At 44.3% G+C, this 22783-nt stretch overlaps 1 protein-coding gene across 9 annotated transcripts in view; it reads left to right on the top strand.

Moving 5' to 3' along the window:
• ALK (ALK receptor tyrosine kinase) overlaps positions 1 to 22783 on the top strand; it is a 942963-nt gene that overhangs the window by 907870 nt on the left and 12310 nt on the right. For all 9 annotated transcript variants that reach the window (XM_068232762.1, XM_068232763.1, XM_068232765.1 and 6 more), the window contains 7 exons: positions 150 to 214; positions 3400 to 3529; positions 10582 to 10679; positions 11963 to 12055; positions 12840 to 12941; positions 15678 to 15812; positions 18450 to 18540. In XM_068232762.1, coding sequence (XP_068088863.1) covers positions 150 to 214; positions 3400 to 3529; positions 10582 to 10679; positions 11963 to 12055; positions 12840 to 12941; positions 15678 to 15812; positions 18450 to 18540 — 714 coding nt within the window. The remainder of the gene's footprint in view (positions 1 to 149; positions 215 to 3399; positions 3530 to 10581; positions 10680 to 11962; positions 12056 to 12839; positions 12942 to 15677; positions 15813 to 18449; positions 18541 to 22783) is intronic.

The raw sequence follows: 22783 nt of genomic DNA, 5'->3' as shown, positions 1-22783 counted from the left end.
TTTTAGAGCAAAGATGTATTATTGAGTTTCATGCTATGTTAAAGTTAAATGCACTTGGGGTATAAATACACGGAAACTTTAATAGTCTCTCTTGCTTTTTCTCTCCCTCTCTGATATATGGTATGATGGGGATTATCCTCTGTTTGCAGACTCTGCCCGAGGTGTGCTCAGAGCAGGATGAACTGGATTTCCTGATGGAGGCTCTGATCATCAGGTGAGAGGAGGACACACACACTGCTACTCCATAATTCATCAATAAACTACCCTGCTCAGGTCTAGATAAGGGATGGTCAATTTAGCTTTTTCATTCCTAAAAAGACATATTGGTTAAAGAGGAAAGATAGTATTAAAGGACAACTGAAGCGGAGGTATATGAAGGCTGCCATATTTATTTCCTTTCATGCGATACCAGTTGCCTGGCAGCCCTGCTGATCCTCTGCCTCTAATACTTCTAACCATAGACCCTGAACAAGCATGCAGCAGATCAGGTGTTTCTGACATTATTGACAGATCTGACAGGATTAGCTGCATGCTTGTTTCTGGTGTACTTCAGACACTACTGCAGCCAAATAGATCAGCAGAACACCCAGGCAACTGGTATTGTTTAAGAGGAAATAAATATGGAAGCCTCCATATTGTTCTCACTTCAGGTGTCCTTTAAGCAAAAAAATAAATCGACATTGCAAAGTGAGAAGTTACAAAACAGAAGTTAGAAGGAATAATTCCTATTTTCCATGTAATCTGTTTACGTTGTTTGGTCCTCCATGACCCTGCAGGTCAGTAACTTAATGTGTGCAGGTATGAAAAAATGAACAATGTGATAGGCTAGCTTGGCACCAGAAGTTTTTTTTTCCCCACAATGCAATGAAGTTCACAGACAGGAAACTGTCGTGGTCATGACATCACTCTGTGGGAGGGGCTGCATCACAATGTCAGTGAAACAGAAGTTCCCAATGCACTATTAGAGAAAAGGTATAGATTTATCATGGTAAAGGGGTATCAGCTATAGATTGGGATGAAGGTTACTGCTGAGTTTAAGTTCCTCTAAATCCTACCATCAGTTTATTTATGCAGCAACCAATTTATTTAGAGGCTTACAAGTACTCCAGGCTAATTTATCTTAGCTTATTTTTTATTTCTTATTTGTTTCATTCCTTGCTTCTAATTAGTACTGTTGTAATGTGTATTTATGGCCACTTGTCGCTAGGGGGCAGTGTGAGACAGAGGACTTCTGCTTTCAGTTTTTATATTTTCTGCTAGAAGAGAGAGATCAAAGCATTCCAAGAATTTACAGCACAAGTTCTGCCGACTGAGGTCAAAAGCAGGGCACTTAACTCAAATAAGATAACTCTATTGAAGCTGTTAAAGGGAAGGTTCAGGGAGGGTGGGGGAAAAAATAAAAATCAATTTCCACTTACCTGGGGCTTCCTCCAGCCCGTGGCAGGCAGGAGGTGCCCTCGCCGCCGCTCCGCAGGCTCCCGTTGGTCTCCGGTGGCCGACCCGACCTGGCCAGGCCGGCTGCCAGGTCGGGCTCTTCTGCGCTCCAAGTCCTGGTACTTCTGCGTCCCACGCCGGCGCTCTGACGTCATCGGACGTCCGCCGGGCTGTACTGCGCATGCGCAGAACCGGCGGACGTCCGATGACGTCAGAGCGCCGGCGTGGGACGCAGAAGTACCAGGACTTGGAGCGCAGAAGAGCCCGACCTGGCAGCCGGCCTGGCCAGGTCGGGTCGGCCACCGGAGACCACCGGGAGCCTGCGGAGCGGCGGCGAGGGCACCTCCTGCCTGCCACGGGCTGGAGGAAGCCCCAGGTAAGTGGAAATTGATTTTTATTTTTTCTCCACCCTCCCTGAACCTTCCCTTTAATGAGTCAATCTCATCTTTGTTTCAAATCACAAATTTGGTGAATGCGTTTTGTTTTTTGTTTGTTTTTGCAGCACCTTGCATAGAAGTCAAATGACTGGAGGCAGGAAACTGGGCCTCATTTGCATAAAAGTGCAAATAAGTGCGCCTGAAACAAAAAGCGTCCCATTTGATGTACACTGAGGGCTCGTTCACCTTACGTTCCGCTTGCGTTAGCGTTCGCGTTGGGGTTTTTTTGTAGCAATTTCTTTTTTGATTCCCAACGCTTTGGTGGGCGTTCCGTTTTTGTGAAAAGCGCTTTTTCTAAGCTATTTTCCCAAGCGTTTTTTTTTTAATATACTCCCTAACACAAGTCAGGAAGTGAACTCTTTGACCTGGAAAGGAATAAATACAATGCATTTATTCTTAAAAACGTGAACGCAATCGCTGCACAAAGCGATTTTGTGAGCGTCTTGCGTTTCTACAATACTTTCCATTGAGGTGGAATCACCCCAAAAATGGTTTAGGCCCCACTTTGCTGACCGCACAGCACATGACCCGTGCTGATATGAACCTTCTCATAGACATTCATTGCACAAGCGTTTGGGGGGCGATTTTAAAATCACCCGCGTGTGAAAAAGGCCGAAACCGCCTCCAGTGTGAACGATCCCTGAGTGTGATTCGCACATACTTTGTGGGTTTTTGTGGCAAGGAAACATGGATTGTAAATCACAATGGGCTTCTGAAATGGCGGGCGGCCCATAGAGATACATTAGCACGGTATCGCATTGCGTGATGAGCGTCAGCTGAGTGACTCGGAGCCGCCGTGTACAATGTGCATCAACATTTCATCTCATTGACCTACTAGGCAGCGAAAGACAGAGAATAATCATTCTGTCCATCAAAAGCCTAAATGGAGATTAAGGTGTAATTGTGTTTTAGCACAAATGTATTAAATCAGCCTCAGATTGCTCCCTGATCTGTAATGCAGTTACCGAGGAAAATCGGGGAGAGATTATAATTGCATTGCCGATCTGGGAACAATCTGGAACAATTTATGGCAACACATAGCCTTTAAAGGACAACTGAAGTTAGAGCGCTGGATAAAATTCGGATGAAATCTGAATGAGTTTCATTTGAATTTCACCCTCTAATTACTGCACCTGAGAGGGTGTGTGCGGGTGGGGGGTTAACTTAGCCAGCAGCCTTCATCATTAACCCGTCCCACGCTGCGTTCCAAACCACGTCACGTGACTACTACGCTTCCTCCTTCAACCTGATGGGCAGTGGGAGAGAGTTCCATAGGATCTCGCTTATAGTGTGTGGGCCACTAGTCAATCGACTTTTGATCAACACCACTGTAGTTGATGGCCCAATTCGATAGCTTAATTGCTCAATGGAAAGTTGAGTAATGTAGGACTACATTATAAGTGTCAGAGGGAGAGGATCAGCAGCCTCTATTTCCCTCCCGTTTCAGGTGTCCTTTATGTTTACATGTTTGGCCGGTTGCTACGTGTCTTCCAGAAGACAGCTTACACATCTCCATTTTTTTCCGCAGTAAATTCAACCACCAGAACATTGTGCGCTGCATCGGCGTAAGTCTGCAGGCCTTGCCCCGCTTCATCCTGCTTGAGCTGATGGCCGGGGGAGATCTGAAGTCCTTCCTGAGGCAGACGAGACCCCGACTGGTGAGAGCATTATATGATCTGATTGTTGTCTGCTGCGGCCCATTCAGTGTAACAGCTGGGATTCCAACGTGAAAGGAGAACGCCACAAAATGTTGTAATAAGCGGTGAATAGGAATAGGCTCTCCTATGAAACTTCTAGGATTGGAGGGGGGAGCTCCATATTAACTCAAAAAATAAAAATCAATCAATAAGAAATTACTTATTTAGCTTACGTATCCTGTTGATTTTTGTGTTCACTGTCATATTCAGGAAATGTGATATGAGATTTACTGTGTTGCCAAAAGTGACATCACTTCTGCCCTTTGCTGTTATTTATTTATTTATTTACTAGCTGTTGACCCGGCGTTGCCTGGGTATGTATTTGGCTGGAGTTGGCTCCACCCACTTTTTCTAACCCTAACACACAATTACTCAATGACCAAGTTTGTGAGCTTTGGCATCAATCATTTGTATGTTTCCATAGAAATTAAACAAATCAGATTGGCTGTTTGTGACTCCGCCCCTCTCCATCATTTGAACCCGAGTCACCTAATGACCAACTGTGGCAGGTTTGAAGGATCTGCTATTAACAGTGTAAAAATACCCCCGCAGTGCTGGCGACACGCAGCGTGTCGCCAGCACAATGTTTACCTAAGCGCTGTCTGTCAGCGCCGCTCCCCCGCCTCCTCAGCATCAGCGCTACCTGCCCGTGTCCCTTCCCTCCTGCTGATAGGAGGGAAGTGACGATGCTGAGGAGGCGGGGGAGCGGCGCTGACAGACAGCGCTTAGGTAAACATTGTGCTGGCGACGCGCTGCGTGTCGCCAGCACTGCGGGGGCTATAGCGGCGTGCAGGGGGGACATGGAGGCACACCATGGGGCAACAGAGGCTGGTCTTAGTGTGCACAACCAGCCTCTGTGCCCCAGTAACATAATTAAATCCCACCTCGGGTTCTCTTTAACAGTGTAAGAATGGCTGCAGTTTATATTTTCTCATGTAAAAAGTTAGTTGTTTTTGGCTCCGCCCACTGTTTGTAACCTTGACATACAGTCACTCAATGACCAAGTTTATAAGCTTTAGGGTCCTTGGCATCAATAAGTTTATTTCCATTTAAATTAAACAAATCTGATTGGCTATTTTTGGCCTGCCCCCTTTACAGAATGTAAACCCCAGTCTCCCAGTGACTGACTGTACAAGATTTGAGGCATCTGCCATTAATAGTGTAAGAATGACAGCAATGGAAATATTCCCCTTGAAAATCAATAGTTGAATTTTGATTGGCTGTTGTAGGCTCCATCCAGTTTTCTGAATATGAATCCCAGTCATCCAGTGACCAACTGTGTCAAGTTTGAGAACTCTGCCAATAACAGAATGGCTGAAATCAATCTAACAAATGTGATTCTCTGTTTGTGGTCCGCCCCATTTACAGAATGTAGACCCAAGTCTCCCAGTGACTGACTGTACCAGATTTGAGGCATCTGCCATTAACAGTGTAAGAATGGTAGCAATGTAAATATTCCCTTTGAAAAATCAATAGGTGAATTTTGATTGGCTGTGGTAGGCTCCTCCCACTTTCTGAATAATAATATCAGTCAGCCAGTGGCCAACTGTGTCAAGTTTGGGAACCCTGCCTTTAACAGTGTAAGAATGGTTGCAGTTTATATTTTCCCATGTAAAAAAATTTAGTTGTTGGCACCGCCCACTTTTTCTAACCTTGACATACAGTCACTCAATTATCAAGTTTATGAGCTTTGGGGTCCTTGGTATCGATAATTTGTATATTCCCATTGAAATTAAGCAAATTTGATTGGCTGTTTGTGGCTCCGCCCCTTTCTGAATTTGAACCCCAGTCACCCAGTGACCAACTGTAGCAGGTGTGAGGCATCTGCTATTAACAGTGTAAGAATGGCAGCAAATTAAATATTCGCCATAAAAATCAACAGGTGAATTTTGATTGGCTGCTGTAAGCTCCACCCATTTCCTGAATATTAATCCCAGTCACCTAGTGACCATCTGGGCAACGTTTGAGAATCCTGCCAATAACAGTATAAGAATGGCTGCAGTTTATATTTGACCAGTGAAATTTGGCTTTGGCTCCGCCCACTTTTTGTAACCTTGACACACAGTCACTCAATGACCAAGTTTGTGAGCTTTTAGGTTCCTGGCATCAAAAATATGTGAATGGAAGCAGTTACAATACCTCATACAACCTCAATATGATACCATAGTGGACAACCCTCAATAGGAGGATGACTATATAGAATAAGCCACAAAAGCAAAACTCTTCTACCACAAAATACTGAGCATTTTACAGTGTCATTTATGCATATAGATACTGAACAATTGTGATGTAAATTGTGCCTTTAAAATTATATATAGAGCAGCAGTAACAGCCACATACTATGTAATGACAGGGTGCTGAAAAGCAGATATCCAACTGGTCCCTATTGTATTAGAAAACAAGTGAAAGAAAGAGGCCTCTTTCTGAAGCAGGTGGAGCCCGCGAGATGTATTAAGGCGAGTGGCCGGTGCTGCACACGTTCCTCCAACCTCCATCATGTAAGTCCTGAGCCTTTCTTCTCACTTTATTCACATCTTTTGCACCTCTCCTTTGGCGATTTTCTCCTTGCTCTAGCGAGCTACCGGACACTTGTTTTCTAATACAATAGGGACCAGTTGGATAGCTGCTTTTCAGCACCCATTACCATTACATAGTATGTGGCTTTTACTGCTGCTATATACTGTGTATATGTGTATATATATATATATATATATATATATATATATATATATATATATATATATATATATATATATATCCTATTGAGGGTTGTCCACTATGGTATCATATTGAGGTTGTATGGTAGGTATTGTAATTTTTGTACAAGTGGAATATTGTATTATTATGTACACCGCTGCTGTCACCTTTGGTGATTTTTAATGGTTTTATATGTTTACTATTTACTAATAAAGTTTTGTAATTTTTGGAAATACCTTGAGTTGTCTGGTGCTGCATATTGGGCGCTTTTCCTTAGTTTTTTCATGTTATTATTGCCCAATTGCTCATATTATGAGTAAATACTACTAAGAGGAATGTGCTAATTCCTCTTAGTAGTATTTACTCATAATATTTTAGATGGTGCTTGTCCATAATTGTTGTTTAAAGTAACAATGGAAGCAGTTTATCCAGCAAGGAAATCTGATTGTCTGTTTGTGGCTCCGCCCCTTTTGGTGAATTTGAACCCCAGTCACCCAATGACTGACTGGTGCAAGTTTGAAGCCTCTGCCATAAACAGTGTAAGAATGACAGCAGTTTCAATATTCCCCTTGAAAATCAATAGGTGAATTTTGATTGGCTGTTGTAAGCTCCACCCACTTTTCTGAATCTTAATCTCATTCACCCAGTGACACAGTGTGCCAAATTTGAGAACCCTGCGATTAACAGTGTAAGAATGGCTGCAGTTTACATGTTCCCATTTAAAATGAATGGCTGAAATTTGATTGGCTGTTTTTTGCTCCGCCCACTTTTCCTGGATGTGTAACCCCGGTCACCAAGTGACCAACTGTGCCAAGTGTGGGGACCCTGGCTTGATTACTGTGAGAATGGCAGCCTTTAACATTTTTTCCATCGACATGAATGGGTGTAATCTGATTGTCTGTTTGTAGCTCCAGCCCAGATGTGCAGGGGGGGGGGGGGACGCGAGACCCCCAGAACATATCATCCCAGGTAGTAAGGGATCTGTGTACCAAGTTTTGTTCAAATCGGTCAAGCCGTTTTCGAGTGATCGCGGCACATACACACATACATACACACATACATACATACATACACACATACATACACATACATACATACATCCGATTTTATATATATAATATATAGTTATAGATTTTCAACCCTGCTTAGTGTTAATTTTCCGTCCTTACTGCCACAGCTTACTGTCCTTACTATTTCATTAGGTGCCTATGGGGGGCCCAAGAAATTAAGGTTTTGTTTTTTTCTTTTGCGGTGGGTGCTATTAGGGATAGGCGTTTGGGGGGGGGGGGTTATGGGTCAGTTAGGAAGTTTGTGCAGGGGGAGGGGGGGAAGTATAGGGTTAGGGGTGGGGAGCTGTTTAGGGTTAGGTGTCGGGACGGAGGGTTCTGTGTGAGAGTAGGGTTAGGTTTAACCATAGTAAAATATCTGTATTTAATACCGATATTTTACTATTGGGATTAGTGGGCACCCAACTTTCCATGTTCCTTTTTTCCAATAGACACATGTAACATGCATGACAAGCACACATCTGATGCGTCATACAACACGGGGCGCAATGCATGAATCTGGAGTCAATAACAGGGACTCACAATACTCTTATCCAATTTTCAGGGAGCAATCTATATTCATCCCTCAATTGCAATGGGGGCCGCTGCCTCTGTAAGATGTTCAGTATAACAATATATATAATAATCTTATTAACTGGTGTTTCGCTTTGATGAAAACACAGCTGGATTCAATTATGACTTTTACGTTTGTTCAGCTCCATCCGCTGAAGCCATCTTGCGGCTCTCTAGGTAAAGACGTGGCCAAAAAACGGCGCGGAGGGCATGAAAGTAAAACCTGCGGGAGATCTGCAGCGTGCCAGCGGAACATGGGCGGCGGGAAGATGGAAAGCCCGCCGAACGATAACAGACGGGTTTTTGTGTTTGGTGCCATTTTATAGAGTGCAGGTACGGCAGTTATCTGCACAAATAGCCACATAATTCCCGGCTCCCCCTCGGGAGTCTCTGGCCGCCGACAACAGACGCCGCTCTCCGAGAACTGGCAGCTGTCCGGCACGGCGGTGTGACCTGGAAGAGAGATTCTTCCCGTTCCCAGCAGCGTGACGGAACCCCGCGGGCTGCATTACCACTCGCGCTCCCCTAATCTTCTGCGGGGCTGCCAGGCTGGCATTGTCAGACGCAATTACTCTCACAAATAGCCCTCAGCACAACAGCCTCCATTTTATGTGACTTTCAAGCCCATTAAGGCTGCCCGTCGCCTGAGAAATAAGAACAAGAAAATGGCCTCTAATTCCGTGTGTTATCGAGTGCACGTCTTCTGGCATAATCAGATTCTCTGCTTTGTTTCTTTCCCCTCTTCCTCCTCTTTGTTTTGTGTTGTTTTTCTCCTCTTACTGATCTCATTTCCATCGGAGACGAGAGCTTTCCAGCCACCAACAGCAACAGAAGGTTATAAAGGAAATTAGTAGTAAAGGACCAGTCTGCCTAAGTGCAATATTTCCATTTTGTACGTAAGGCTCAATCCAGAGGAAAATGTATTGCAGCTTTTAGAACCACATTTGGATTGTTATTGCTTTTTGCATCCAAACCACACAAAAAATGACTCAATTTCCTGTTCTGACAGGAAGTGGGGGGTATATCTCTCTGAGGGAGATCATGACAAAGAGGTTGGCTTTTGAGGGAAGATGCTTACTTTAGTGCCAGATATCAGCACAGCTTTCCCCAGGGAGTGTGGCAAAACTGCTTGCTTCAAATTAGGCCCGCTGCCCTCTATTTTTCATACAGTCGGTGTTATGTCACATTTTGCTGCCCTACTGCTGCTTAAAGAGAACCCGAGGTGGGTTCTAAGAATGGTATCCGCACACAGAGGCTGGGTCTGCCTATACAGCCCAGCCTCCTTTGCTATGTAGTGTCCCCCCAGGCCCCCCCTGCGCTCTGCTATGCCCCCATAAATCACAGCCACGCTGTTGACACGCAGCGGGCTGTGTTTTATCAATGTAGTGTCACTCTCGCTGCTCCCCCCGCCTCCTGCATAGCTCCGGTGCCCACCCGCGTCCCTTCCCTCCCTGCTGATTGGAGAGAAGGGACGCGGGCGGGGACCAGAGCTATGCAGTAGGCGGGGGAGCGGCGAGAGTGACACTACATAGGTAAACACAGCCCGCTGCGACACGCTGCGTGACAACAGCGCGGCTGTGATTTATGGGGGCATAGCAGAGCGTAGGGGGGGCCTGGGGGGACACTACATAGCAACAGAGGCTGGGCTGTATAGGTAGACCCAGCCTCTGTGTGCAGATATCAGTCTTAGAACCCACCTCGGGTTCTCTTTAAGTCAATTAAGTACTTTACTTAAAGCCCTACTGCTGCTTAAGTAAAGTAATTAATTAAATTGCATATTTTTTTACAATATTCATTTATAGATTACATAGTCAGTATTTGCCCATTGTAAAATCTTTTCTCTCCCAGATTTACATTCTGAAATGTATCACTGGTGGCGACAGATTTAGTCCTGCCAGGTGATCTCTGCTGAATATTTGTTTCTGAAAGATCTATGCACAGAAGGAGACATTGCTTGTTTGGCAGTTGGAACCCCCCCAAACTTCATCTGTGCCAATTTTCCACCTCCGAGCCCCGCTGGTTCACAAGGTAGGTTTGTATGCCATATATGAATAGCCAGCGGTGCTGGGGGGCTGCAACTTGGCACAGATGTAGCTTGGGAAGGAGGGTCATGTCCACCATATACTGTACCTAAAAATGTGGGGAGTGTAGGAGGCGAAGCTGCAGAGATATCAGCAGCACTTATCAGCATAGGCTATGTTCTGTGCTTGCGCATAAGAAAACTCAATAACGTAGCAGGAGAAAAAGGATCCTGCTGTGCATGAGGAAATGTGATGATGTATCAGCAAAGCATGATGGGCAGCAGGGTGTGTCATTACATCGGCTACAGACAAAAACATGGGACAAAGAATCCCACCTAACTAAAAAAAAACAGATAGAAACTATGCTAAATATACATTTGCTTTCTTAAAACTGAAAGTATTTGAAATTATTCCAGTGAGCAGGACGTACTATTAGATTTCTTCCTGGTGGATACATATTCCAGCGTTCCTTTGAGTGTAGCCCATCATGTACTTCTGCCTGAACATAACTGCTGTCAGTTTCATTAGAAGGGTCCGGAATGCCCCTGTGGCCTCTTTGTAGCGAGTTGCCAACAAGTGCTCTGTACAGTATAAGCCTACAAAGCGTTTATTGTCAGATAGGAGAGCCTGCTGGCCTCATACATCACTGACTTCATTCATCTTTATCTGTGTGCAGAACCAGCCTTCCTCTCTCGCCATGCCGGACTTGCTGAACGTGGCCCGCGATATCGCAAAGGGCTGCCAGTACCTGGAGGAGAACCACTTCATTCACAGGTAAGCGGACAGCAAGTCGCAGAGACGCGAAATACAGGAAGTGTGCGCAAAGCAATGAAAATAAACAAAAGTGTACACACTTCAACCCCTGAGCAAGTCAGTGCTGCAAGGGGTTAACTGCTTATAACACTTTTAAACTGTACCTAAAGATGAGCAAAGTTAGAGGATTTATACTTAGATGGGGCTTCTTTCTTTTTGATTTTTTTTATATCATGTTTAAAGTGGCCCCACACCATACAGTTTTGTTTTACACTTTATTTCAATGTATGAAATATAATCAATTTTTCTAATTAATTGTAACATTTGAAAAATCTGACCAACGTATCATAAACATGTTCACTTTTTTCCAAATTAAAATTTTTTTTTGAAAGCTCTGAAAAAAATGCTTTGGTCTATAAACCCTACACCATTCAATTTTCATTAAAAAAAAATTGATCAGAAAAAATCCATCACTCCCGATCTATTTTTATTGAAGAAAAAAAAAGGAAATTCACTCATATTTCTCGCCCTAATAAAGTACCGTAAAATTAGATCAGTTTATTATATTGTATGTGCTACCTTAAAAAAGAGAACCAGAGATGAAGCACCCAGGTGTATTTTACCTTATAAATCAGTGGGAACATGACAGTAAACACCTAATCTGCTCTTTGTTTCATTGTTCTCTGTTTAATCTGACTGTTATCACCTCTGATAAGAATCCCCGACTGAGCACTCAGTCTAGCTTTGCTATGGAATGATTATAGCTGAGTCTGTCTTCTCTGGTGTCTTTTCAAGACCAAGCCTGCCCCCTTGTGGCTCTGCTATAATGACTCAGCTATAATTATTCCCTGCAAAGCCAGACTGAATGCTCAGTCCGGTATTTTTATTACAGCTGATAACAGACACTTTTAGCAGTGAGGATGAAACAAATAGCAGGGCAGGTGTTGTATCTAATGTTCCCACTGATTTTTATGGTAAAATGCATGAGGGTGCTTTGTCTTTGGTTCACTTTAAATGGAAATAAATATGGCAGCCTCCATATCCCTCTCACTTCAAGCAGAAGTGTGGAAGTAATTTTTTTTATTATACTATGCAGGAAAATTACCCCTATGTATGTCGTAGCAATACATGAAGTCCGAATATCACTTTAAGCAAAAAAACAGAGATCCTAAATCAGATTGCGGGTTGTCAGCAGAAAGTGGCGTTAGGTGAAGCAGGGTCAGGCGGGAGGCCAGTAATAAGGTGCGTACTGCGCAGTATTGATCAGGATGACCTTACTAAAGCAATCAATCACTTTATTTCAGGGACATCGCGGCCAGAAACTGCTTGCTGACGTGTCAGGGCCCTGGCAGAGTCGCCAAAATCGGTGACTTCGGAATGGCGCGTGACATATACAGGTAATTGTCCTCTACAGGAAGAAGCAATCTGAAACAACTTTACAGGAGGAAGAAGAAAGGTCATCGGATCCCAAGGATACAAATGTCGCTATCCATTTCCTCAAATATCATTACCTAAAGATGGCAACTCTAGTCTACAAAGGATTTGTCCTTAAAGGGAATCTTAAGTGAAAATAAACTTATGGCATAACGAATTGTATGTGTAGTACAGCTAAGAAAGAGAACATTAGTAGCAAAGGAAAGAGTCTCATATTGTTTCCAGTACAGGAAGAATTAAAAAACTTTTGTTGTTATCTATGCAAAATAACTTCTCTGAGCTCTCCAACCCAAGTTGGACAGTCCTATTTTCTGAAGCATTTATACATCAAACAAACAGTGAAAAACAGCTTCAGATACTGTAAGGTTTTACTGCAGGAAAGTTCAAAGGGTCATTAGCTCCGCTCTGTTTCATAGCTTAAAATACAGAGTGTTGTTTGCAATTGCAAATATGACAGAATGATGCAAGTTATGGAATGACGTTATAGAAAAAAAAGCTATATAACTGAAAATAACAATGAGACTTTTTTCTTTGCTACTAATGTTCCATTAATCATCCATACTACACATAAAATTCATTACATCATAAGTTTTTGTTTCAGTGTCACTTTAAATCTAACCTCATTTTATTTTGCTTCATTTTTTTAGGTTAGGTACAGAAAATAGAATTGTAAAATAACTGAACGGTCCCCACTCACTAACCATAATCTCTGCATATATGAATGTAAGGCCATTGTTTCATCCACAGGGCCAGTTACTACCGGAAGGGGGGCTGCGCCATGCTGCCAGTGAAGTGGATGCCCCCCGAGGCCTTCATGGAGGGGATATTCACATCCAAGACCGACACCTGGTATGTCAGATGTGCATGGCCACTGCTTAGCATGATAAAATCATACAAAATACTACAAAATGGGAAATCCCAATGTAAAGTGAACCCGAGGTGAGAAAGATATGGAGGCTGCCATATTTATTTCCAGTTACCTGGCTGTCCTGCTGATTCTCTGCCTCTAATACTTTTAGCCACAGCCCCTGAACAAGCATGCAGCATATCAGGTGTTTGACATTATTGTTGGATCTGACAAGTTTAGCCGCATGCTTGTTTCTGGTGTTATATATGGTGCTAATGCAGCATGGACGCACCAGGTGTAGCATGTATTTTTTTCCCCCGATTTTTGCCCTCTAAACCTAGGTGTCTCTTCTGCTCTGGAGTGTCTGATATGGTGGCAGCCTCCATATCTCTCTCACCTCAGGTTCACTTTAAGCCTATGCAACTCTACCAAGGAGCGATCTTCCTGACCTATTCCCACAGATAATGGGCAGATGCAGCCATGCAACCCGTGGTCTTTTTGTTGCCAAAAAATGTTTGATATTAAATACTCACTCAGGGCCAGTGCACACCAAAAAGCGCCAGGGTAATCGCAAATGCTCAGCGCTTTTTGAAGTGATTTTTCTAGGATGTGCCTAGTGAATTTTTAAGCATGCCTAGCGATTTTTGGAGCGTTTCGGTGTAGCTTTTTTTATGTTTTGTTACAGCAGAGCTCTAACTGAACAGCTTCTGTAACAAAAACGCTTGGAAAATTGCTCTGATCTAGCGCTTTTCAGAGTGATTTTCCACTTTCCTATACTTAACATTGAGGCTAAATCACCTCAGAAATCAGCATAAATGCGGAAAGACCCGCGTTTGCGTTTGGGAGAAAATCACATCGCTTTGGTGTAATCCATCCCATTCAAATACATTAGCCAAGCACTTTTCAAAGGTGTGCACCAGCCCTCACTAAGCTAGTAGGGTATAAAAAAAGGAAAGAACCGAGAGCCCAATATAGTGTAGTAAGTCTAGGCAATTTAGTATAGTGAGAAGGAGTAAAATATATACTCACAAACCAGGGTTACCTCCAGGTAACCACTGTATAGGCAGGTGAGGAGATTAGCCTGTCCCCACTCAGGCTTAAGAAGTCGCTCTCTGTAGACGTGAAGAAAAAGGGGTATCCCCCTCCACCAAGGGTGGATATACAATGTAATGTGAGTAGAACAGAGGCGCCAAAAAGATAAAAACACGATTTAAAATATTTAAAATTGCTTAGGAGGCAGTGGTGGACTTACCTCCCTCAAGCAGACACAAGGAAGCTGTGTAATTCAATAAAGGTAAATTTAATGGTACACTCCAGGGGTTAAGTACAACGCGTTTCGCAGGTCTACGCCCGCTTCATCAGGCAGTAAAAATAGGAGTACACAGCAGCGTAATGTCAGAGAAGCACCTGGCGCCAGGTGCTTCTCTGACATTACGCTGCTGTGTACTCCTATTTTTACTGCCTGATGAAGCGGGCGTAGACCTGCGAAACGCGTTGTACTTAACCCCTGGAGTGTACCATTAAATTTACCTTTATTGAATTACACAGCTTCCTTGTGTCTGCTTGAGGGAGGTAAGTCCACCACTGCCTCCTAAGCAATTTTAAATATTTTAAATCGTGTTTTTATCCTTTTGGCGCCTCTGTTCTACTCACATTACAGCCCTCACTAAGCATATGTTGGGAAACAACATACCATAGAATAGCAAGACTGAGGGCACTTTTACACTACATGCAATTCCAGCCCCTACAAGTCATGTGTGTCCCTCGCGGCTACGTCCCAGTACGTTCCTGATGACGCGGACGCAGGCACACAAGACTCTTCAGAGGCTTCCAGTGGGAGACGGGAGAGGACCTGAGCTGTGGAGAGGGACACACGTGACTTGTTGGGACTGGAAGAAGCCCCAGGTAAGTAAAGATAGTTTTATTTTGTTACCTCAATTTTCCTTTAAACAATAGAGTAGTTTATTTTTGGTTATGAAGCATTCTGGATATGTTAGGGTGACAAATGGGTTGTCAACCAAAAAATTACTCCGGTGAGGATTGTTAGAGACTCTGTAACAACATTTTTAGCCTTTATTTCTTCTATCCTATAAGTTCCTATACCTGTTCTAATGTGCTCTGGATTACTGCAGCCTTTCCTAGTTGCACAGTGGCTGTGTTATCTCTGTTATATGATCTAATCTTCTCTCCTCTGCCGGGCTAAGGCAGTCAGGCTGGAATGTGCTGTGCTGCTTGTGATTGGATAGAAGCTATACACACCCTCTCCAGGCCCCCTGCACACTCTGTATGAGTCACACACTGAGCTACTCTCAGCTTATCACTTGCTATGTCTTTTATTTGTAAACACTGCATAAAAATGGCAATTACAAGCCAGGATTGCAGCAGGGAGTGTCAGAAACAGCACAGAGAGGCCTAGGAGAACATAACAAATAGAATGGTATGCTTTTTATTGTAAGAATTTTACAGTACAGATTCTCTTTAAGTTTTGCCACAGAATAGCGGAATACATAAAAGTGCAGTTTGTAAAAACTAAATCAGTACTGCAGTCCCATATGAGATTAGCAGTGGCAGCGGTATTCACCAGTAGCGGTTTGGTGTTTGAGGTACAAGATTAGCGGTGGCAGCATTATATATCAGTAGTTTTTGGTGTTTGTGGTCCACTATCTGGCTATCTAGCTGCAGTCTTGTCCTGACAATGAGCGTAATCTGATTGCTGTTATACCTTCTCTTCCTTGCAGGTCTTTCGGGGTCCTCCTGTGGGAGATATTCTCTCTGGGATATATGCCGTACCCCAGTAAAAGTAACCAGGAAGTGCTGGAATTTGTTACAAGCGGAGGAAGGATGGATCCCCCGAAAAACTGCCCCGGACCCGTGTATGCAAAGCTTTATGTCATTATGGATGGTGTGAATGGTTAAAGCTGCATTATGTTCTGAATGTATTGAGAGGATTCTTCAAAGCACCTGCAAGGACACCTGAAGTGGCCGGTATGTGGAGGCTGTCCTCTTTATTGCCTTTTAAACAGTGCGGATTGCCTGGCTGTCCTGCTGAACCTCTGCCTCTTTTTAGCCAGAGACCCTGAACAAGCATGCAGCAGGTCAGGTGTTTCTGAGCGAAGTCTGACGAGATCAGCTGCATGCTTGTTTCAGGTGTGATTCAGTCACTTCTGCAACCAAAGAGATCAGCAGGTCAGCCAGGCAACTGGTATTGTTTAAAAAAAAAAGAAGTAAATATGGCAGCCTCCATATACCTTTCAGTTCAGGTGTCCTTAAAGGGAAGATCCACGCTGCACATAAAAAAAAACTGCACTCACCTGGATCTGGAAGCCGACCTGGCGAGGTCGCCGGGAGGGAGAGGAGCTGCTACGAGGGCACCGATCGACTGCCAGGAGCTGGAAGAAGGCCCAGGTGAGTGCAGTTTCTTTTTTTATGTGCAGTGTGAACCTTCCCTTTAAGGTGTGAGAGGGATGTGGAGAAGTGGGGCTTAGGGAGTGAGTTAGAGGAAAAAAAAACTAAAGGTGGCCACACATCAGGCGACTTGGCAGCCGATCAACCATCCAATTTGATTATTATAATCAAATTGGATGAAAATCAGTGTGACAAAGTGCATGCCCGACCAACAAAGCAGCCAATTTCAGGATGGAAATTGGTCCCATGGTCGATCGCGCATGCTGCAAATGTTGGGCCGAAGGTGGTTGGTCGGGTGTGTGGCAGTACGGCGGCGTTTTCCGTTCCAGAAATTGCCACCGTAACGCCACACACTCGACCAACCAAGACGACGACAAAACCCCCGCCACTATCGCTATGTATAAATGTGCCGGTGTGTGCATTTATACGTTACGTGTCCTGTAGCAGCCTCCGCGCGGTGTCCGTAACCTCCGGGCAGCTCTCTGTACACGCTACTGGCGCATATCGTCTGACATCGGCACATATCGTCTGACATCAGACACTATGCGCCAGTGGCGTGTACAGAGAGCCGCCCGGAGGATTATGGACGCCGCGCAGAGGCTGCTACAGGACAGATAATGTATAATGCACACACGGGTGCACATTATACGTCAGCGGTGGTGCGGACTCCCTGAAGGTTTCAGCCTGTAGTGTATGGGCAGAATCAACAAAAAAAACAATTTATCTCTAATCAGATTCGATTAGAGATACATTTGTCTCTTTGTCGAATTGTAGGCAATAACGTACTGTAGTTATCAACTGTTTTGGTTTTGGGGGACAGTCCCTCTTTGGGTACCCTGCCCCTCTGTCCCTCTTTGCTCCTTAATTGTCCCTCTATCAGGACTGATGTTCAGATCTACTGTATGTGAGTATATGTATTTTTCTATTGAAAATGTATTTATCTGACTCTAAACTTTACTCCCACCAATTAAATTTGATATATCTCTTATTTTCAAATGTTAAAATGAAGAAAAACGAACGATGATAGAAAGGACCAGTATGGTTTGAATGATAAAAAGACATCTTTTGATTCCAAATGTGCATGGTGGGGGCGTGGTTAGAGTTGTGGCAGGGCATGTCTTATAGTGTCCTACTTATCTCACAATTAGGGCTGGTTCACACGGGCGTGTGCTGAGCTTTTGCTTTGTGTCGCGTTCAAACGCCAGCTTTTAAACGCTAGCTTTTGAAGGCTTTTGGGAAGCGTTCAAGGCTAGCAGTTCTGGTCTCTGCTATTGTTTCGTGGCGTTTACCGCCTCTGAAAGCAGCATGTTGCTTTCGAGACTAGATGCAATGTCGGGATCTACCGCCAGGCTTTCAAGAAAGCCTGCAAAAGCCAGCTCCAAACGCTCCCATTCACTTGCATGGGATGGCTGTAGATCCCCAAAAACGCTGTGTCTGAAACGCCGCGTTAAACGCCACAAAAATGCCCGTCTGAACCAGCCCTTAACCACCCTGGCGTTCTATTAAGATCGCCAGGGCGGCTGCGGGAGGGTTTTTTTTAAATTTAAAAAAAACTATTTCATGCAGCCAACTGAAAGTTGGCTGCATGAAAGCCCACTAGAGGGCGCTCCGGAGGCGTTCTTCCGATCGCCTCCGGCGCCCAGAATAAACAAGGAAGGCCGCAATGAGCGGCCTTCCTTGTTTTGTTTAGATCGTCGCCATAGCGACGAGCGGAGTGACGTCATGGACGTCAGCCGACGTCCTGACGTCAGCCGCCTCCGATCCAGCCCTTAGCGCTGGCCGGAACTTTTTGTTCCGGCTACGCTGGGCTCAGGCGGCTGGGGGGACCCTCTTTCGCCGCTGCTCGCGGCAAATCGCCGCAGAGCGGCGGCGATCGGGCAGCACACGCGGCTGGCAAAGTGCCGGCTGCGTGTGCTGCTCTTTATTTGAACAAAATCGGCCCAGCAGGGCCTGAGCGGCAGCCATCGGCGGTGATGGACGAGCTGAGCTCGTCCATACCGCTAAGATGGTTAATAGCCCGAAACAATAGCAGAGACCAGAACTGCTAGTTGGGAGTTATGAAATGACTGTAGGAATCTTCTGTGATAGTTATTTTTGTTTTCCAGTTACCGAATCATGACGCAGTGCTGGCAGCACCAGCCCGAGGATCGTCCACAGTTCTCAATGATCCTGGAGAGGATTGACTACTGCACACAGGTACCTCACACAGAGTACACCCCGGGCACCATGCAAATGACAACTCACTTTATTTAAAGGGAACCTAAACTGAGGTTATGGATTTTTCTTTTTAAAATAATACCATTTGCCTGACTCTCCTGCTGATCCTGTGTCTCATATGCTTCATACACACTTGAGATAAAAGTCTTTGGAAAATGCAAGATCACAGACCAATTATACCCCATTCCATGTAGTATGAGAGCCATACTCTACACCGTCTATTCTATGGAGCTGCACTCCACATCAGATAAAATCTTTGCAAGATGCTGCACACAAAGATGCCCGTACACACTCAAAAGATCATTATCTGCAAAAGATCTGTTCTTGCAAAAAATCCATTCCTGCAAAATGCATTCATAAGGCTCATACACACATCAGACCATAGTCTTTTGAAAATGAAAGATCACAGATCTGTTTTACCCCCTTCCATGTAGTATGAGAGCCATACTCTACACAGTCTATTCTATGGAGCTGAACTCCCCATCAGAAAAAAAACTTTGCAAGATGCTGCACACACAGATGCTGTACAGACACAAAAGATCTGTAGCTGCAAAAGATCTGTTCCTGCCAAAAATCCAACCCTGCAAATTGCAATGATAGTCTATGAGAACTGCAGATCATCGTACACACATGATTTAACTGACATTCATCTGCAGATCAGATCCACCAGGTTGGATTTTCAGATCTGCAGATCTGTCAGTTAAATCATGTGTGTATGATGATCTGCAGATCTCATAGACTATCATTGCAATTTGCAGGGTTGGATTTTTGGCAGGAACAGATCTTTTGCAGCTACTGATCTTTTGTGTCTGTACAGCATCTGTGTGTGCAGCATCTTGAAAAGTTTTTTTTCTGATGGGAAGTTCAGCTCCATAGAAAAGACTGTGTAGGTATGGCTCTCATACTACATGGAAGGGGGTAAAACTGGTCTGTGATCTTTCATTTTCCAAAGACCATGGTCTGATGTGTGTATGAGCCTATATACTTTTAGCCTCAGCCCCTTAACAAACATGCAGATCAGGTGCTCTGACTGAAGTCAGACTGGATTAGCTGCATGCTTGTTTCAGGTGTGTGATTCAGACACTATTGCAGCCAATGAGATCAGCAGGGCTGCCAGGGAACTGGTATTGTTTAAAAGGAAACATCCATATCCCTTTCAGTTAAGGTTCCCTTTAAATATGTATATGGATTTTATTTTTCAGTTAGTCTTTGTTGAAAGTAAGGCCTCTTTTCCATGGGCAGTTGTGAAATGCCTCTCAATATCACAACTGCTTGCTGCTGCCTGGTAACTGCTCGCTTGCTGCCTGGTAACTGCTTGCTGAGCACACAGTTCAACAGTCCATGGAAAAGAGGCCTAAAGGTGCTCATACACTGGCAGATGGCCATCTGATAGATCCCTTTCTAATCGAAATCTGATCTGAGAGGAATCCATTGCCTGCCCACACACTGCACACAGATTTCAGTCTGGAATCTTTTGAAAATCTGTGGAGCTGCCACGGCTTGTCAGGCCCCCAGGTCTCCCCCATCTATGTGCTCCACCCCCGGGCTGTGCAGAGTATTGGCAGCGGAGCGTAGCTGACCTGTCCGCTGACACACTCCTCATGTGTCCTCTCTCCATCACCACCAGGACACCTGTACCCCTCCATGGCCATGGGGGTGACTGTGTCCCGTGACACAAGGGCATGCATTTGGTCATGAAACGTAAGTGCCACCGGGTCACAGGGCAGGGGAGTGTCTGCGCCGCTGCAGAACTCTCTATAGGTCTGGGTGAGCACACTTTAGATGTGTTGGGGGAGGGGTACATTGGTCAATCAAGTGCTGCGCACCTGACCGCCCTCTTCCAAGCGAGATCTTTCCACCATGATATTTTTAGGGGATTTAGGCCAGAAATTGATCAAAATTACCAGTGGGCAGCCATGTTGCGGCATCGATCTCTGGCATATTTGATCATAATGATAGCCGCCTCATAGCGCATGCACCTCCCTGGAGGCCGAGGCTGAAACTGCAGCTTGGATTAGTAGAATATATGTGTTCAAAGGCGCCAAAGTGAAATAACATTTTTAAAAATAGGAGGTAAAGGTAAACTTCACTCCTCCTGGGTGGAGAAAACTCAGTGGTGCGCTTAAGAACTATAATTTTATTGATCCAAATGAACAAAACCCATAGATTGCAATGCATTTCGCGGGACCAGATTACCACTTCTTCAGGCATATAAAGAGAGCAAAATTGCTCCAATAAGACTCATTGGAGATTTTTCTCTCCTTATACACCTGAAGAAGCAGGAACCTAGTCCTGAGAAATGCGTGGCAATCAATGAGGGTTTTGTTCATTTAATCACCATTGATCCCTCCCCCCCCCCCCCCCCCCCCCAAGAGGAGGTAGGTTAACCTTTACCTCCTCTATTTGTAAACTGTTTTTTAATAATTTTATGTGACTTTTGCACCTCATACCCATAATCATACCACCTTGTGGGGACTGTATATTGTTTTGTCTATTAGTACAGGTAAATATTTACAGAGAGTGACTTTATAACCTGACTGGGGTCAGGTTTGTTCTCAAAACCCCAATACAGTTTTGCCACGGTGGTGGCACACAAATGTGAGTATAATTTCACATTGCCTCAAATAGTACTTCCGGTTTAAAAAGACAAAGCCTGTCATGACTCAAGATTAAGGGGGTCTTGGGTTAAATACTTACCTGATCTGATGTAATCGACTCGGGAAGCTCCCACCAATTAGATGAGATTGCCCAGAGCCTTGGTGAAAATTTGAGAAAACCCCACCACAGCCACAATTCTGAGTGAGGAGGAACGATCGCCTGTCTGGGTGAAGTACGTCAGATCAGGTAAGCATTTAACCATGAGACCTCCCCTCTCTCTTTCCTACTTTAAGTACTTTTTAATACCTGTGTCATAACCTTACCACACCACATTGGTTTCCACCCCACCTTCCCTTTTTCCTTCAATTTGTAGAATGGAGTGCCGGGTTCTTGCAAAACCCCCGTTGGAGGCAAGAAAGGAGTATTCAACTACCCTGTGGTCTTTACATAAGACCTGACTGGAGTGCTTCTTTAACATTCATAAATACACTATAAGAGGTACAACAGATGTATCAAAGTAAATGGAGACAGCCATCCCGCTGGACCCATCAGTATGTTCCGGAAGCTCTGGGACTCCCTCTCTCGCTAGCCGCAGTACACTAGATGTCAGATCTCTCAGAATGAGAGATTAATGGCGGGATTTCTAGGTGATGCCCGTCAGTGTGAAGGGCGTGGGTTCAGCCTGTAGCCGCAGGTCCTGATAAACCTGCTCTCAGCACCTGTCAGAAGCGCTGGTCTCCCCTGAATAGTCTGGATTTCAGCACCGTGTCTCCCAATCACGAGCCAGGTTCTCACGCCCCGTAAAGCTCTTGAAATTCTTCTGCTTTATTTTGGAGCTTTTCTGTTTTCTGAGAGTTAATATTTGTGCTGCGTGAGAATCATCCATGTGGCTTCTTCAATGCAGCAATCCGAAGAGAAAATATCAAGTACAGATTCCAGTATCCGTGCCGTCCAACCAGATTTCTGGTTACTAGAGTGAGAATTGTCAAAGATGGGCATACAAGTTTCATCCAACTAACAGTTATTTACTTGATTTAGATTCTTGCGGAGTATTCCATAGAGCTTAAAAGGATTAGGACCCTCTCACACTTAGTCCAACAATATCATGGCAATGCAATGACATTCTTATGCAGTTTTCACATTTAGGGACCACTATCGCAAAAATGTAAATAAATGTGTACAGGAAGTACATTTAGGATAGAATAACTTAATTCGCCAACTGCGCCACTCGGAATTGGTTGTGGTATACAGGGCAATGGCAGTGCAATACAGAGTAAAATGCACTATTAATTACTTTTCTCCTATGTTGCAGTTGCCTACAGTAGGCAATAAAAATCAGACAGATCTGACAGATTTTTGGACTAGTCCATCTCCTTATGGGGAATTCTTACGGTTTTCTTTATTCTTAACAAAAACAATCCCTGGAAAAGATATGTACAAAGATGTCGGTCAGTCTCCCTACTAATTCGCACACCATTTTGGTAGTTGAACTGATCAGTTGCTGTTCACTAAGTGATTTGGGAAGTAAAGAAAACCAAAAGAATCTTCCATGAGGTGATGGGCTAGTCCAAAACCTCCCAGATCTTACTGCTTATTGCAATTGACAGGAACACAGGAGAAAAGT

The sequence above is a fragment of the Hyperolius riggenbachi genome, chromosome 4 (genome assembly GCF_040937935.1).
Source record: "Hyperolius riggenbachi isolate aHypRig1 chromosome 4, aHypRig1.pri, whole genome shotgun sequence".
NCBI lineage: Eukaryota > Metazoa > Chordata > Amphibia > Anura > Hyperoliidae > Hyperolius > Hyperolius riggenbachi.
The sequence above is the reverse complement of the archived record's forward strand: the minus strand, read 5'-3'. Positions and strand labels throughout refer to the sequence as shown.